We start from the raw sequence: 18,820 nt of genomic DNA, 5'->3' as shown, positions 1-18,820 counted from the left end.
TTGGGAAAGAACAGAGGAAAATTGTTTCTTTTGTATTTCTGTATTGTTTTGTTTGGCGGCCATAACAAAACACAGACAGAGTAGCTTAAACAATAGCAAGATCAAGGTGTCAGTAGGCTTGGTTTCTTCTAAGTCCTCTCTCCCTTGCTTGTGGATGGCTATCTTCTCTATCTTCACATGGTCTTTCTACTGTGTGTTTCTGTGTCCTAATCTCCTCTTCTTTTAAGGGCACCAGTCACATTGGATTCGAGCCCATCCAAATGACCTCATTTTAACTTAATTCCCTTTTTTTAAAGACCCTAATTCCAAATACAGTCATATTCTGAGGTAGTGGGGGTTAGGACTTCAACATATGAATATAGGAAGAACGTCATTCAGCCCATAACAACCTCTCTATGTGTTGCCCATCTGTCAGCGGGATTTCTACAAGTTCTTTTCCGTGTAGTTTTAACAACTGTCACTATAATGTGTATTCTAAGAATGTTGCTTAAAAGGACGCCCCTTAAGAATATGGACTCCTGGGTAGGTCTCTGCCCACTGACTCTGGTTTTCATTCTGTTTGTGTGGCTTTCATTTCTTATCATTCTCTTCCTTACCTAGTTTGTACCAGCCTCACTGGCCTCTTTTCTAGTCCCTGAACACACTAAGGTCTCTCCTGCCTCTGAGCTTTTACCCTGAAGTACTTTATGCTTGGAATGGCAATTATCTCTGTTCTTCCAATGGCTCACACTTACCCTCCAGGTCTGAGTTTAAAAGTCACGGCTTTGAAGAGTGGCTCAAAAATCTAGGCTTTCCCAGGCTCTTACTCCATTACCAGCCTGTTTTGTACCTCTTATGAATGAAGAGATTCTTCCATTTAACTTATTTCTTTATTATTTATACTCAGACTCTTCTAATAGCATGTTAACTCCCTGAGGCAGGGAACTCTTTTATTTATTTATTTATTTATTTATTTATTTATTTATTTATTTATTCATTTATTTATTGTATTTAATTTTATTTTACTTTTCAAATTTTTATTTAAATTCTAGTTAGTTAACATATAGTGTAATATTGGTTTCAAGAATAGAATTTAGTGATGTATTACTTACATATAACACCCAGTGAGACAGGGAACTCTTAAGTCTTGTTAACCAGTGTAGCACCAGGGCGTAGTATGGAAACTGACCCTCAGCATGTTCTCACTCAGTTAATGTTTACTGAGTGAATGTCCAAATGAAATCCCTCTACCAATCATATATTTTTAGAATCTCACTTAATCTCAAAGACCTATATGATTATATAAAGCAAATACTGAATAATGTCACAAACAAACTAACCAATACTAAGATGGTAATTCTGGACACAAATATTTTTTCAAGAATCTTTAAGGAAGTATTATGTAAGAATTTGAAAATACCCATTATTATCATAAAAATCATTGTAACTACAAGAATTAGCATAACCCCACACCCCTTAAACCCCTTAAAATAAATTTGTAAGTAAAAATAGCATTGACCTAATTCCTCTCCTATGCTTCCCTTACTCCCATAGAACACTTATGGTATTAATATTTTACAGGACATAGTTTGGTAAATACTATTCTAGAAATCAGATGAACACTGTCTGTAAACTAGAATAAAGTGAAATGTATCACCTAAGAACTTGTTAGAAGTGCAAATTGCCAGGCTCCACCTTAGACCTACTAAATCAGCAGGGCTAGGGTGAGGCCCAGCATTCTGTACTTTAACAAACCTTTGGGTGATTCTGATCCAGTTAAAGTTTGAAAACCACTGCCCTAAATTGATCTTTAAAGTAACTTTTGAATTCTCAAGAATCTTGTCAAACAAATGGTTCAGTTGTCAGGACATATACAACCGTAATTGTTCTAAGTAACTTATGTTTCCTTGCTCTGACTTGCAGTAACTTAGTGCTTTTAATAATTGTTCTTAAGAAACTAGCAGAGTGATTTGTCCCACTCTTGAACCACTTTGAGTTAAAGCTCTTATCTTCTAAAGTTCAACACACATTACCATCTTCTTGGATTGCCTATCTATTCCTGAAACATTTTGGTTTGATGAGCTTATTACTATCATATTTTTGTTGTTGTTTACAATTGATCATTCAAATAAAAAGTCAACTAACTTCTCACACTTATTTTCTCTGTTTTTCAGACGTGTTATTTTTTTTTAAATGAAAGCTCATGATAGATCAATTTCATCTATACTTTTTCTTTCACTATACTTACAAAGATATATTTTTCTTAGGATACTTATTTGCGAAAGAATTTTCTCGTTCTCCTTCAAACTATTTTTCTTCCTGTGGCTCAGTCTTTGTCCTATACAGGGAGAAATATTCTGATTCATTTTTATGAGGATAACTTTAGACCTAGGGCATTAAGCTATACCAACTGCTCTTTGTCTTTTTTTTTTCTCGGCATAAATCCAAATGCCCAACCAGTATCCAAAGGAAATAGTCCATCTTGATAACAGATGTTATTCTTTCCAGTATGGAGTATCTAACTTTTAGCCAAACAGTGGTATAAACCATCATTTAAGGAAATGATGTTCAAGAGGGCAACAATTTTTTATTTTTATTAGTAATAAAAAATGGTATATATAATAATAACTACTATCATTATTGAGTGCATTATATTCTAGAGACTGGGACAAGTCATTTCAGTTAATACTCATTAAAACATTTACCTATCAGGATTCATGACTTGACTAAGATCATATATTTAAAAAGTGTTAGAGCCAAATATAAATTCCACAATTCCTTATTTTAAGCACCACGCTAAGCCCAGATTGTGGCACTTTTCCTTTGTCTAAAATCTGTGTCAGCCTCATTGTCGTGATGCACCCACCTTTTTCTTCTGCCAAGCAAACTTATGTGTTTGTTTCTGAACCATTCTTATTTAGGCCTGGGAAAGAATGTCAGTAGCAGCCATTATCAGAAGCAAAGAGAAACTACTACTTAATAAGTACTCTTATAAGAGAGTCACTGTGTTCAGGGTTTCATATGAGCAAGTTCATTTGATCCCTATCAACAGTCTTGCCTATATCTGTGGTTGCTGCTTTTGAGAGGTTCAATAGCCTGCCCAAGATCAAATGGCTAGTAGGTGGCAAGAAGTGAATAGGTCTGACTTGTAGGAGAGTTTATCTTTGATTTCAGTCACCAGTGGATGGTCTGCCTATTGTTAAAGGTGACATGAATCATTTTTTGTGCTTAAATTATTTCCCAGAATTCTCAGCTCTCCAAAGATGCATCCCTTACAACTATTATGGTTTATCTCCTCACTCTGTGGCTACGTTTCCTCTTTTTAACAGCTCACTTCTTTACTAACGGCCAATCAGATGACGGACTATAAAAAATTACAAAGGCTAAAAGCTTTTGTTCCCTGCACTGCCTGTCATAACAGTGCCCGGAGGTGATGTATTTTTGAAGAAACAAGGTTTCCCTAAGTAATTGGGGTGCGTTTTTGTTTTGTTTTGTTTTGTTTTGCCTGTAAATAAACACAGCTTTCTGGTTCTGTTGTTCTTTTGTCTACATTTTCTTTTATTTTTGGAGAGATGCATTATCTCACCGAAAATTTAAGATGCCATAAAAACATGATATATCATATCTGTGTTTACTCTTTAATTATCCTCCTTGCCTATAAAATTGGTAATTTTTTTCACTCATTTACTTCATACCTACTAGGTCCTGTTACAGAAGTAAAAACTGACATATATGTCACCAGCTTTGGACCTGTCTCTGATGTTGAAATGGTAGGTATTTGGGAAATTCAGTGTACCTCTTGAGGTTTGGAAGTAAACATGCAGAAGAGAGGGCAATTAATATTTATTTTGTTGTTAATCACACACAGCTAGAAAGTCAAAGAACCGCCTAATTAATCTCAAAAGTTTATAAGGAGTAAGACATTGAATTTGCATTTCATCTCTAACATTTGAATATTTTTTGGTTTGGAATTATTCTCAACAAAGAAAAGAACTTTCCTATTACTAGTCTCCATGGCACAACATTTTATGTAGTAATTTTTTCTCTTAGAAAATTATTGAAGAGGAGAAAATTGAAGAGTGTAATTAGTTTTTGTATGAAACTATACCGTAGTCCTAATTGCATTTAGTATTCCATGTTGGCCCAATTGCTCACTCCCTGCCCCCACCCCAACCCCTTCTTGCCCTACCTCTCTCTCATGCTTAAAGAGGTTAGAACACCTGATCAGGATGAATTCATCCATTCAGTTGTGCCTTCTAATATTAAATATATGTAGTTTAAAAATCAAAGGGCCAACTTTACTTTTTTCCTTGACCCGAGGCTCTTAGGCTAACTTTAATAAATTCTGTGAATATAAAATTACTTTTTACATATTTTACTTTGTCTTAGAGATGCCTACAATTTTATGATCAATTATGCCATGATATTTGTTACACTTACTAATTTTGCTACCTGGTCTAAAGTACAGCTGTAATTACCTGATGCTGGCAATTTTATTAAATTATAGTAATTACTCTCAAATGATTCATGTGTACGGTAATTTACTTATCTAATAAAGTAGAAGATTAAGGTATCAAGATGGACATAACATGCTTTAATTGCTGAAAATCTTTTAGTTCTATTGATTTAAGAAAATTTCTGCTCCTATTAATTTTGTTTTTATTTGGGTAGTTTTTTTTTTTTAATGAGTGGGAAGGAGGCTAGAATTTAATGCATATTTATGTGTAGTCATCTGTGATTTGAATATGTCACAAACTAACTTCCCTAGGAATACACAATGGATGTGTTCTTCAGACAGACATGGATTGACAAAAGACTAAAATATGATGGCCCCATTGAAATTTTGAGATTGAACAATATGATGGTGACAAAAGTATGGACCCCTGATACTTTCTTCAGGAATGGAAAGAAATCTGTTTCACATAATATGACAGCTCCAAATAAACTTTTTAGAATTATGAGAAATGGCACTATTTTATACACAATGAGGTAGTCATTTTTTTCTTTTTCCTTCTTCCCTTTTTATGCTTTTTTTCCCTCCTTCCCTTTTTCCCTCTTTCTGCCCTTCCTTCCTGCTTTCCATCCTTCTCTTTTTAGGTGTCATAAAATCATTTTTAAAGTGAGAGCTAATGTTAATTGTATTTTTCCACTTTAGACTCACCATAAGTGCAGAGTGTCCCATGAGATTGGTGGATTTCCCCATGGATGGTCATGCATGCCCTTTGAAATTTGGAAGTTGTAAGTTACAGTACAAATATTGTTAGAATTTATTATTACCTAATGCAAGCTGATATTTATATATGGGCACGATTCCCATAATCCATTTAAATCATTGTTCATGACAACAACTCTCTAAGATTTGACTTTGAGGAGACTATTTCAACCCATTTCCAAAAACCAAAAATCTGTTTGTACAGATAGCCTAGGTAGATTGACTCATTAATAATAGGTTGGTGGTCAGTGGTGAAATTCAGGGACCCCTGGACTCCATATGTTGGTGGTGTAACAAAGAAAGTACAAAGGATTTTTAACGGGGAGGGGAGTAATTGAACAGTGTCTGTTACAAGCAGTCTTCTTTAAGGCAGATTTGAAAAAAGGTGAGAGAAGTTTCAGGGTTTCTTGAAATGACAAGGGCTGGATAATATCAGCTACGCTGTTGGTATCAAAGTGACTGAAGCATGATGAAAGCATAGGAGGAGCTATGGGCTGATACACAGACAGAGCCAGATAATATATCACCTTGTAGACAGCGTTAAGGAGTTTGGATTCTATTGTAAATGCTATAGAAAGCCCTTGGAAGGTTTTACTAGGGGATTTGGCATTCTTTGACATTTTACAACTTCATTTCAGCTTTTCTATGGAGAATGGATTGTAGGGAGGTTAGGGTAGACGCAGAGAAGAGTTGGAGGCTATTGCTTTAGTACCATCAAAGATGGCAGTGGCTTAGACAAGGATGGTACTAGAGGAGAAGTTGTGAGGTAGATGAATTGGGCATATTTTGAGGAAGTAAAGGCGAGAAGGTGAAATGAATAGGTAGAAAAGAATATGGAATTCTTTTCCCCTAAGCTTCCTTCTCTGAGATGGCAGAAAAATGAGGTTGCCTCTTCTAAGGCCTGCCGCAAATATTTGATTCAATCAGAATCTACCAAAAATAGGTGCTAGCTTTTATTATTGCTTCAGATCCTTAGTATACCGATTGTGAAACTTTTGCCTGCTATTACCATTGCTCACTGCTTAACTTGATGAGAATTGGCTGTCACCCTTCTTTTACAACCCCTAGTAATCACAGTATTCAGTGAGCTAAGTTAATTCTAGAGAGAGTCATTTGCTCCCTAACCAGTGACTTAATGAGAGAAGATTTAAAAAAAAAAATACACAGACAGAAAGGGCCATCTCACTGGGGGCAGAATTAAAACCCATTGGTACTGTAATAATTTAAAATTTCCCCCAAGATAGTTCTTATCTATGGGAAGTTCTTTCCCATGCAGCCCCCTCTGGTTCCCATACACAGCACTCTTCCTAGTGACTTGAACATAGTTGATACTCAATCAGGGTTTGTGCTAAATAAAGAAATCACTCTTTGGAAGTTGAATTTTTGGGTTAGGAATTAAGAAGAGAGACACCTCTTGATTGCCTTCACCCATTTTGCCCACGCCCCCATTTCCTGCCTGAAATATTGAATCGTTAAGAGCAAGGTTATTTTATTAAGGTAGAATAGCCAAGAGAAGGATACCTGATTTAGAATATCAAGGGCAGGAACATAGTATTCGGGGTCTTTTAAATGTCTACTGCTAAATGGCAAAACAAGCCTCAGAGTTCGTTTTGTGAAATCATTTGTAAAATGATTTCCCTAGGTATCAGCTCCTTTGTAGAATTAAGCAATTTCACTGAGGACCTACTGTGCTCTAGCCATTTTAGGAAGGTTTGTGGAGGGAACCAATTCATCATGGTTCTTTTGGGCTTCCTTGTGTGTGAGCCAAGCTATCTGTTGTGGGTAGACTGGTAAGGCAAGCAGCTGGCTTCCATTCGAATTCAACACGGAATAATAGAAAATGGGCTTAAATTGCCGCTGGGAGGGATTTGTTGAAGACGGAAGGGAAAATGTCCTGATTGTAAGAGTTGAAAGGTAGCGGAACTGGTTGTGTAATTATACTCCCTGGAGAGCTTTACGAACAGCAGAACCAGTTGTCCCTGCAGAATGGTTCCCAAACAACATGGGTGTTGCCCAGAGGCAGCCTGGAATAGGTGACCCCCGAAGAGCTCTCCCAACAGTAGGATTTGGTTTGGGTTTGGGTTTTATTGTTGTATTATTATAGACAGCATCTGGTACATTTCTAATTGGCAGAACAGCCTTGGGATGGAAGAAGTCAGTATTGGTCAAGCATTAGAATTGAGTTAGAGTGGGAGGAAATATTTTTTTTTGGTGGAGGAGCATGATTTCTGTTTTTCAACTGCTTATCCTATTAGTATGGAAGCACATCCAAGTGCACTGATGCATATATAACATTTAAGTTGCCTTAGTTTTAGTCTCTCCTTCTCCAATCCTTTGACATAAAAACAAGAAATATGCTGAGTTGCAAGGCTTTTCATTTAATCTCTACAGTTTTCTAAATATTAAGCATGTTTGAGTAAATCATAATGATTATTGTTTCCTTTTATTCCATCTTTCTTGAACTTGTGTAATATTCTTAAGTGTTGACCGTCAGTCCTGATGAAAAAGGACCATTAAGTCTAATCACATTCTGGGCTCTCATTCAGATGCATATCCGAAGAGTGAGATGATTTATACCTGGACAAAAGGTCCTGAGAAATCAGTGGAAGTTCCAAAGGAGTCTTCCAGCTTAGTCCAATATGACTTGGTGGGGCAAACTGTATCAAGTGAAACTATCAAGTCCATTACGGGTGAGATGCTTAACGATTAAAGTCAATATGCTACTTGGCATTAATTTTCTAGCCTGCAAGTGGGATTGAAAACCACGTTTTGGGATTTGAGTCTTCTGAATCTTGGACTTCACAGTCTGAGAATAAGGCCACAGCTTTCCTAAGTAACTTTCTTAATATGTCGCTTTCAGATGTCACATTAAAAATATTTATCAATAGTTCCCAGAAATCTTATAGTTTGTTTCCCTTATTAGCTTTTTAGATTTTTGTCTAAATGCCCATAAAAGATGCTTGAACTCAGGGATGTTATAAATGGCTCTATGTTATACGTTTCTCTTTGTATTTTTCTTCATATGTATAACATTTAGAAATACAGCTCTTTCCTAAAACTAAGGCAGTAAGACAGCCTCTCTCAAAGCATATATGTATATGTAACGTATACCTGAGTATTTCAATTCTTTCCAAAATTAAGCTTTAGATTTTCAAGTGTGTGTATCTCCATTTTTTCTAGTGATTTTCCATAAAAGTGAGGTCTAAATTCTGCTTTTACAAAATGCTGAAATTGAAGGCTAATCGCTTTCGCAGTACCAGATCTTTAAAATAGAAAACACTGCAAGAATTTTTAAAAAGTTGTAGCTTAATTTTGTTAAATTGCTTAACCACTATATAGAACAAAAGTGTTTTTCTGCGTAATGATGTTCAATATCATTTCCTCCTTAGGAGCTATATGTTTCTCAGCTTGCTTGCAATGCACAACAGATCATTCTTTGTCTGAAATACTGTTTGTTAGTCTGAAATATGATTATGAAGTCATTGACTAATTGCCTGCGTAACCAATAATACATTTTCCTCGTGTTTTATTTGTAGGTGAATATATTGTTATGACAGTTTATTTCCACCTCAGACGGAAGATGGGTTACTTTATGATTCAGACATACATTCCATGTATTATGACAGTGATTCTTTCTCAAGTTTCGTTCTGGATAAACAAGGAATCAGTTCCAGCTAGGACTGTATTTGGTAAGTGCCATTCATTTCGTGGGTATTTTTGTTTGCGTTATATTTTGATCACGATGCACAGGAATAGCTCTTAGACGTCATTTTTTTTCTAAGAAAATATTAAACAGTAATATGTCAAGCTGTATGGAGAAAAGAATCACATAGCTTTCTTTCTTTTTTCTTTTTTTTTCATAAACTTTCATTTTTACCCAGCCAATACAAATAAGGTTTGAGGGGATATAGGTAGGCTATCCCTTCCTTTGGGGCCTCATCGTATTTCCCTTCTTGAGACCAGGCAGATCAGACCAGGTGGGAATCTGGGTATGATTTCACTTTTCGTGATATTCTTGGGCTCCTACCTTAATGCTGTGTAGTTGAATTAAAATCATATCTAGGTGTTAAAATGCAATGCACTGGGAACTTAAAATAAAACAAATAAAAGTCATGGCTGAATGAATATGAAAGCCTTAGAATAATTTACCTTTTAATGAAGAGGAACAAAATGCCAGTGGTTTAAATGCATCGAGTTGGATGGCATTATATGCTTAGTTGATTAGCTCATTGTTATATTTTATCTCCATCTTTTCTTTTCTGAACACAGGCATATTTTCTTCTTTTTGTTTTTATAGTGGCTTCCTATATATCATATTCTTAACTATATGAGGTCCAGAGCACATCAGTTTTAAATTTTTAGCTGTGAACAAGTCTTCTGTATATCAGCCATGCTTTTGAATAATACAATTTGTTATAATGGTATTTATTCAATTTAACATATTTCTCTATTCTTTTTCTATTGATGGTGAGTAGCAAAAGCATTCAGTAGTAGGATAAGAGGGAAAATGTTCACAGTTGGTCTGGACTGGAGGTACAATCCTCACAAGAGATGTTACTCTTCCTTTGCTTTTTCTAGTTGGTAGGATCAAAGCCATGATATAATATCCATTTTCACACAACAGCAGGAGGGATGCTGGTGAGAAGAAACTGGGGGAAGTGGGAACTTCTCATCCCGCTTCCCCATCCTTATAGAGAACTGATCAGGTGTTTTAGTGTCCTCAATGCCTCTGAACGTGAGGAAATTTTCCATAGACATCTGCACCACCCCCCTTAATCTTAGGTTTACTCAAGAACCCTACTGGGGAAACTATTACAGAAGGGTCAATGCTGGGGGCAGGGTATGACCCCAGGAGGGCAGCAAGCGGGTCTCATGGCACTACTTACTTCATAGAGTTGTGAGGGTTCAATTAAAGAATAACTGCACATTGCAAGTGTTGAATAAATTTTACCTATAAAAATGGGTGTAAAAATGAAAGAGCAAATAACAAATCTAAGCTTGGGACTATAATAGATTGGGGTTTGAAACCGGAATCTGGCACTTATTTTCTCCATCCGTATACATTTCCATCTTAATGCATCTCTCCTTCATAGACTGGTGAGGAGTTAGACTGATTTTCAGTACTTATCCCAGGGCACATGGTGCACTTAGTACGTATTCGTTACTCTCTCTCGTACTTCTCTCACATGGAGGAGATTTATTTTGTTGCGACTTGGCTTCCTTGATTTTTAATTGCTTTTCAAGGAAAACACTTACTGTTATTGCATAATACCTGGCACTCTGCTAGGTCCTTTATGCTCCTTACCTCATCTAGTGTGTATAGTAGACTTGGGTCTTTACATATCACGTTCAGAGTCAGCCTGACGGGGCAGGAAGTCCCTGCGGAGGCTGAGCACAGACCAAACTCCCTTCACTTTCCCTGGCACAAATCATACCAATATTTCAGGAATTATTATCAGAAAATAAAAATAAAACCGCTGATACACATATTATCATCTTTTCTCCATGACCTTAAAGACTATCTAGAGCAGAAAATATTGACCCATCCTTTGTGCATCTGATGAAGAGGCAATAGTGTCTTAATACAGATTCTGCAGCCAGGCAGCCTCGGTTCTAACCACAAGGTCTACCACCGATTTGCTGTAAACCGCCAATGAGTTACTTCTGCTCATTTCCTCGTGTGTTGCAACAGGATGAATTGTTGTACCTACTTCATAGGGTTTCTATGAGGATTAAACTGAATTAATTTGGATAAAGCACTTGGAACAAAGCCTATCACACAATACATTTTATTTAAGTATTTATTATTATAATAGTCCGTGCTACCATCTACCAAGAATCACTACTTGATACTATAATATGAATGTCCCCTGTATTTTATAGCTATTGTGATTGTTTGATAAGCTTCAAAAGCTTTTTTGGTTGAATACAAACCGGTAGCCACTGTACTATCTCACTTGTCCCCCAAACAATAGAAATTTCCAGTGGTGTGGAGAAGGATAACATTGGTTACATTAGTACTCACCAACATCTCCAACAGATGAGACACTGTAAGGAAATTAAGTGGCATGTAGCAAGGATACTGGTAGTACTACTAATGATGATGATAAGATTTACCATCTTATGTAATCTTCACAATAACTCAGCAACGTAGGTGTTATTAGTTTTTCACAGATAAGGAAAATAACTCAAAGAAATCAAGAAACTTGTATAAAGTCACATACTTACAAATGATGGACCCAGGACAATTTCTGTCTAACTTCGAGAACCCTGCCATTTCTACTCTGCCGTTCTGTCTTCACAGGAAGTATGAGGATGTGGGCATTTGTGGAGTATTCCAGAGCTTCTGAGTGAGATTGATGGATGTGTGCTGAAGATAATTCGTGGGTAGCTTTTTCCATTTGAACTGTGACATTTGCCTATCTTGTGCTCGTGTGCCAAGATGTTGGTTTTGATTGACCAGGGAAATTATGCACAACAATTGAGTCTTCAAAGACCTAAGATGTATCAGAATGGTAATTATTAAACTGTTCATTGAGGCACTGAGATGGCATTTTCCTAAGGAAGTTAAGTTTTAAGTATTTGGGGAACATTAGCAATCTATTGCATATGAGCTTTAAGTAAAAAATTAATTTTGGACTAGTATTTCTTTTCCCTAATTTTCATTTCCCTCTTCACTCTGGGAGAGTATATGTTGGATCAGGGATGTCACTAGAGATCATGGAAAAATAGACTCTCCTCTTCTCCCCCCCCCAAATTAATTAGTGTAAATATGAAAAGCAGAGTGTGATAAATTCTCTCCAAAGGCCTTCTATCTGCAAAGTTGTATGCCTTTAAGTCTTGTAATTATTCCAGTATAGTAAAATGTTAAACCAGAGTAAATGCCAGCTGGCATATCTAAATCATTACTAGTTCATTTTCTTGGAGTGGCCAGCCAAAAATTTACTCTTGAGCACAGTCTTAGCCTACTCTTACACGTCCTCTCCCAGCTCCTGGGCCAGCCAATATGGTACATATTCAGCATTATAAAAGCAGGTACTGGCATCAATACTTGAACATGTCAAAAAAAATTCTATGGTTGTTGAAATGTTTTCAGGGTAGATGCCAATTAAGCCATTTAGAGCAGATGCACTGTCTTCCTAGATGCAGAGGAAGCATGTCTCCTTATCTGAAGGGTTGGCTTCTGTTTGCTACTCTTTTGGTGTTTATTTAACCAAATGCTCTGTCTAAAAACAGCTGTAAGAAGCACATTCCTGTCATGCTAGCGCTTTCTTTAAGTTTGACCACAAGGTGGAGAAAATTTTTTGTCTAAAAGGACGGCAACACTTAGCCAATTGTTTATACAGGTTACTTGCCTAACTTTGCCAACAGTCATAAGATATGAACCATAATATTTGAAGGGCTCTTTTACAAACTTTCAAATCAAATTGACTCAAACCAGTGAAAGAGAAGTGGAAAGTGGCCACATATTTTTTGCATTTATGTCCGTAGCATCATTTAACATCTTCATGAACTTGGTGATCTACCCTCCTTAGTGATCAGGAAGTAATTTTGGGATTCAAGGCTCAATAATTGCATTAATATCCTGCTTGCTTAGCACTGATAAGGGAATTTCTTCACATGACAGCAGGAGATGAAGACCACTACTTCAAGTCTGCAGGAGAAATTGTTCTGGTACCAAAAAAAAAAAATGTTCAAAGCAACCTGAGAAATCCTAAATCGCTTATATTTGAGTTTGAGTTTTCCTTTTTGGTTATCACATTATTCTGAGTTCTGAGTAGTATTCTTATTTAGGCTGCACTGTTCACATTTTATTTCCAAGTGCTTTCAGCATAATTTCTGTGATAGTAGAGGAAATATACACAAGGAAGTTGTAGAACAGTTTTGAATTCTTAATAGGCCATTAAACCTTAATTTTTATGAATAAGAAGAAAAACTTTGATTTATCTTCAAACTTTGTAGCTAGAATTTTCAGTTAATTTACATCTCACAGGCAGTATGGGAATGCTGCCATTTTTCTGAGATCAAATGGAGACCTAAAAGTTTTAGGATTTCTTTCTGGAATGAAGTCCAATAAATTCACAGTACTCCATTTTCGTAGCTATTTCAATATCTCCATATTTGACCCAGCAAACATTTAAAAATCTGTTTTAGATGAATAAATTCTAAAACATCACACTTTTTTTCTTTAAAAAGGGAATACAACCAAATCCTCAAGTTTCTTCCTCTGTAGAGTTTATGGAATATTTTTAAAAGATCTATAGCTTATACACTGCACAGTTGCTCTAATTTTTTATTTTCTAAACATTGACAATTCAGAAGGGACTGGAGAAGAAATGGATTGGTGAGGAGGTGAAAAAATGAGTTTTTATTTACTATGCATTTATCATGTATCCAGCATTATATGAAGTATGGTAAATCCTGAAGCAGTGTTAGACATTTCTGCCCTCAAGGAAGCTACACTAAATTAGGTTGTGGAGACAGGCCTACATGCATGGAACAATTAGGGAACAAGGCAGAATATAATTAAATGCTGAGTTGAGGAGACAATATAATTTCTCCCTAATTTCAAATATTATTATTCTATTAGTCTTGCATGGGGCTCGCTATCTCTTCAGTTTGACATGTTATTATTTGGCTTTTGGTGAAGGATTGACATGGATTGGAGTATATAGTTTAGGTGCCTTTTTCATCATCATCATCATCATCCTCACCATCTTCAATTCAGGAACAATTCTGGACATTATATACAATGAGTTTTTTATTTATTTTTTTAAAGATTTTATTTTATTTATTTGATAGAGAGAGAGAGCACGCACAAGCAGGGGGAACGGCAGAGGGAGAGGGAGAGGCAGACTCCCCACTGAGCAGGGAGCCCAATGCAGAGCTCCATCCCAGGACCCCGGGGTCAAGACCTGAGCTGAGGGCAGAGACTTAACCAACTGAGCTACCAGGTGCCCCTAGAATGAGTTTAAATGGATATAGTAAATTCTCACAGAAATCTCCAAAGCTTAACTAGATAACATAGATTATATATGCAGATAGACAAAGATACACAAAGAGACAACTATTAGCATCCTTAAATAACAGTTCTCTATAGCTCCAGTGGCAAGTGGAATTTTTCCACTGAGAATGGGGGCTAACCTTTTTTTCAGGTGGAAGAGAAGGCTTCCCCAGAGATGATATTCTTCAGAAACCTATTGATGAAAGAGAAGTACCTCTATTCTTGTTGCAAAGATTTTCCTGCCTACCACAAACTGATGCACGGTAGATGTCCAGTATTTTTAAAACCAAATTATTCTAGAAATCTATTTTTTCCAGAAATATACCTCTATTGCTTTTTATAAATGAAGCTCTTTCACAACTAGATTATTATTTTATTATTATCTTAATTCAATAGGTTATATTCAGTTATAAGTATCTATGATTCATGATTTTTCTGGTCACGATTCTCCATAGCAATGGGCCATGCCTATCCCAGAAATTCTGATGATCCAAATGACGGTGCTATCAACCTCTCACTCCTGGTTGAGAATCAGTGCTTCATGAGTCACACTTCCTGTTAGGTGTATGTGTTGACTTTCTCAGGTATGTTGGCTCAGATACTAACACCAGTCCAATATATGATAGGTGCTGCATATACTTGTAATCTTTATAGCAAACCCAATAGGTAAGTATCAAATGAAGCCCAATGAGTTTTCCTCACTTGGTCCAAGTCACACTGAGCCAACGATTAGAAGGATTTTAATGATATCTGTCTCTTACTTGAAAACCTGTGATAATTTCACTGAACCCCTAGGGTTTGACTCTTCCATCAAAGATGGTTTGAGATATTGTGAACTTTGTTACCCCTCCCCCTCCAAGTCCCGAGGTTTGTTGGTTTGTTTGCATAGAAGTAATGGTAAAGCATTTTGTCTCTTTGCTCTTTTGCTTCTGAAGGAATAACCACAGTCCTCACCATGACCACACTGAGCATCAGCGCACGGCATTCTTTGCCCAAGGTGTCCTACGCTACTGCCATGGATTGGTTCATAGCCGTCTGCTTTGCTTTCGTATTTTCCGCCCTTATTGAGTTTGCTGCTGTCAATTATTTTACCAATATTCAAATGGAAAAAGCCAAAAGGAAGTCCTCAAAAGCCCTCCAGGAAATACCAGTGGCTCCCGTGCAGAGAGAAAAGCCTCCCGAAGCACCTCTGCAGGTATCTGACTTAATCTCCTTCAGTTGAAGATTTCAGCTTTTTGGTCAGATTTGCATTGCCAGGGGAAACACTGAGAATTCGAAAATCCCAATAATAATTTGTAAGTCATTTAAAATCCAGAAAAATAGAAAAGGACACTTGTAAATGTAAACTTTAAAACTATGATTAATGACCTAAAAATCAAATGGGTCCAGATGAGCTAGATTTATGTGGAACTAGTTGTTTGAAACCTCCTGTCAGAATTAAGAGGTTTTTTTTTTTAAAAGATTTTATTTATTTATTTGAGAGAGAGAATGAGATAGAGAGAGCATGAGAGGGGGGAGGGCAGGCTCCCCGCTGAGCAGGGAGCCCGATGCGGGACTCGATCCAGGGACTCCGGGATCATGACCTGAGCCGAAGGCAGTCGCTTAACCAACTGAGCCACCCAGGCGCCCCAGAATTAAGAGTTTTTGACTGGGGAAAAATCTGATGTCTACTATTAAGAGGAACTTGTGGATAAGTTTGAGTGGGTTGATCAGTCATTTTAGTGGAGTTCATTGAACAAAGTAAAGCAGTGGTTCTTGACGTGATCCCACATTAGAACTATCCCATGGGGCCTGGTGGGGCCCTTGTATTAAACAAGGAAATGAAACCAATAAACAAGAAGACCCATAGTTGTAGCTGACGTACACCAAAGATGAAGCATTATTGTCCTAAAGGGACAGACCTAAAAGGATGTAAAAATCTAAGACTACTGTAATTTACGTTGGGCACATCAGTGATTCTGTGATTAAAGAAAAAAAGTTCTAAAGTAACGTTTTCCTCATGGACTCCAGTTGTACAAAAATAGCAAGATCTTCATGTGAAAACAGGTAAGCAAACGGACAGCTACTCCTCCTCCTCTCCCGCCTCCATCTCCCCCTCCTCCTCCACTATCTCTTTCTTTCTTAATCTCACTCTACTCAGCTTCCTCTTGAATCAGCAGACAAGTGTCTGTGGTCCCTAATCCAGAGCCTTGTAGTTGCCACAAGTTGTGGTCTAACACTCTTTTGCCCAAATCAAAGTATATATAAATGATCAACTTTATTGTCTGTAGATAATAACTCATGCCCTTATTTGTCAAACCATTCACTCATTCCTTTATTTTTTTTTTTAAACTCATTCAACAAATACACATCCAATGCCAACCATGCAAGAGACTCTGTTTATGGGCTGGGAATCCACAGTGTACATACCCCCATCCCCGGCCCTGCCCTGCAGCAAATATCCTGCTCTGTGGGGCTTACATTTAAGCGTGTAGGATGAGGAAAGGGAGACAGATGATTTAAAGAACGTAACTAATGAAACACGTGGCGTGTTAGATGGTGACAGTGGTAGGGCTGGTAGTGGTGGTAGAGCTGAAGCCCCTAAGAGGAAGGACCGACGTGCTGGGGGTTGTGAGAGGCAGGTGGTGTGGGACATCCTCCTCCGCAGGAAGATGGCAGCAGAACAGATTAGGTTAGATGCTCACGCCCGCGGGAATTAACTGGTCAGGGTTCAACAGTCTACAACTCTTGCAGAGCTCTGGGCACTGGTTCTCCAAGAAGAGCATGTGAGCAGGTAGGGGTATTACTGCCCTTCCCATTAAGTCAATTTTGATAGTTTACATTTTCTTCTAGAAGAACCCATTTCACAAGATTTTCAAAATCATTAGAAAGGATTTTGTACACTCTTTTCAGTGGGAAAAAAAATGATTATCGGCAGTTTTATTCCTTTCCCGTTCCTTATGGATAAACTTATGCCCCCTCTGCCTTTGATTGTCGTTTTAATTGCTTTGCTCTGTTGTGTTGAGAACTTGGTAGAAACATTCTACTTACTGCTCCTTTCCAAAAAAAAAAAAAAAAATTAAGTCTTGGGTATTTATTTATTTATTTTACTGCTTCTGTTTTCTAATTACTGATGTGTGATTTATTTTATTTCTTTCTGCAGGTTAATTACGTTACTCTTTTTCTAGTTTCTTGAGTTTAGTTCCTCTAATTTGTTTTCACTGTTTCTTATTTAATAATGAAGATTCCTTTATTGCAATGAGCTGTATTACATACAGCTTTGGCCATAGTTCATAACTTTTGATACATATTATCATAATTATTTGCTAAATATTCAACAATTACATGGCTGATTTTCTCTATAAGCTAAGAATTATTTGGAAGATAATATTAAAATTTCGAAAGTGGATTTGACTTGTTTATCTAACTCCACTGTATTTCTAGTTGTATCACATTGTATTCAGAAATGTTACCTGCACAAATGTAAATATTATTCACACTTTCATTGTGCTGTGAATTATGTTAAAAGCTTATAAACGTTTGATGGCAGTTTGAAAGAAGTTGATTTGTAGCTATTAAATCAATTTTACTTAAAACATTATTATTTCATCCATCTAATAAATCACCTCTTGTCTTCTTGATCTTTCAAACACCAAGAAAGACACAGAGAGTTCTCCCACTGATAGGAGATTTGTGTTAAATTTTTTTCATATTTTGACTTTTTTTGTTTTATACACTTTGATACTCCGATATGCAACACCTAAAGATTCATAACTGCTCTGTTTTCATATTAGTCTATGTATTTAATCATAAAATAACCTTTTTTTTTGTCCCATGTAATACCTTTTCCTTTGAATTCTCTTTGGTCTGATTTTAATGTTTTTTGTATTCTTTCTTAATATTAACTTTTGTAATATATTTTTACTACTAAATTCCTTATTCTTTATTTTCTCATGGACTTTAGAAGCTATATGTCATATCTTTATTTCACTAGTGATTAACTTTTAAGTTTTAAGACAACATATTTCTACTAATGATTTTCTAATAACATTGAAAAGTATAAAAACATAACGACTCTCCCATGTAGCTATTAACTTCTCCCAACCCCAGGATTGCTGAAGTCCAGAGATTCTGGATTTGGAGACATATTATATACATATTTTTTCTATTTATAGTGAGTTGTTATAGTTCTCTTTTCATTTTTTTTGCAAAGTGAACTTGCACTAGTGCTGTAATGGAATATTATAAATACTTAAAAGTACCACTTAATCAGAATAAAGCTAATGTCCAAAGGTGGGAAGAGGACCGATAATCTTCTGTTCGCTCCTTTAAACGTATCTCTTGGATGGAACTGTTGCCATTGCCAGTAAATCTCAATTGAACAAATGCAATGGGCTAAGTCCACTCTGATTCAGTAACTCCTCTTGGCAGGATGGGGCACAACCTGTGTGCAAATGACATAACCCAATGTCAAGAAAATTAATTTGTTTATGAGGGCATAGATTCATAGTATTTAAGGGTGGGAAAGAAATCTAGTCAAAATATACATCAGAGGCTTCATGTCCTCTACAATGTTTGACTATGTATGTATAATAACTCAGATCTCCACAGCAGTTTACTTGAAGACTATGTGTGTTCTAAAGACA

General features: G+C 36.5%; 1 protein-coding gene across 3 annotated transcripts in view; it reads left to right on the top strand.

Annotated features, from left to right (window-relative positions):
- The window catches only part of GABRA4 (gamma-aminobutyric acid type A receptor subunit alpha4), a 61,615-nt gene that overhangs the window by 11,224 nt on the left and 31,571 nt on the right, over positions 1–18,820 (top strand). For 2 of the 3 annotated variants that reach the window (XM_045879460.1, XM_045879459.1), the window contains exons 3-8: positions 3,682–3,749; positions 4,748–4,968; positions 5,135–5,217; positions 7,738–7,881; positions 8,728–8,880; positions 15,131–15,390. In XM_045879460.1, coding sequence (XP_045735416.1) covers positions 3,682–3,749; positions 4,748–4,968; positions 5,135–5,217; positions 7,738–7,881; positions 8,728–8,880; positions 15,131–15,390 — 929 coding nt within the window. The remainder of the gene's footprint in view (positions 1–3,681; positions 3,750–4,747; positions 4,969–5,134; positions 5,218–7,737; positions 7,882–8,727; positions 8,881–15,130; positions 15,391–18,820) is intronic. The other variant, XM_045879461.1, reaches the window with a different exon arrangement.

The sequence above is a fragment of the Mirounga angustirostris genome, unplaced genomic scaffold (assembly GCF_029215605.1).
Source record: "Mirounga angustirostris isolate CCGP_5_RB_7025 unplaced genomic scaffold, mMirAng1.0.hap1 SCAF_2, whole genome shotgun sequence".
NCBI classification, from domain to species: domain Eukaryota; kingdom Metazoa; phylum Chordata; class Mammalia; order Carnivora; family Phocidae; genus Mirounga; species Mirounga angustirostris.
This window is presented reverse-complemented; position numbering and strand designations above follow the sequence as displayed.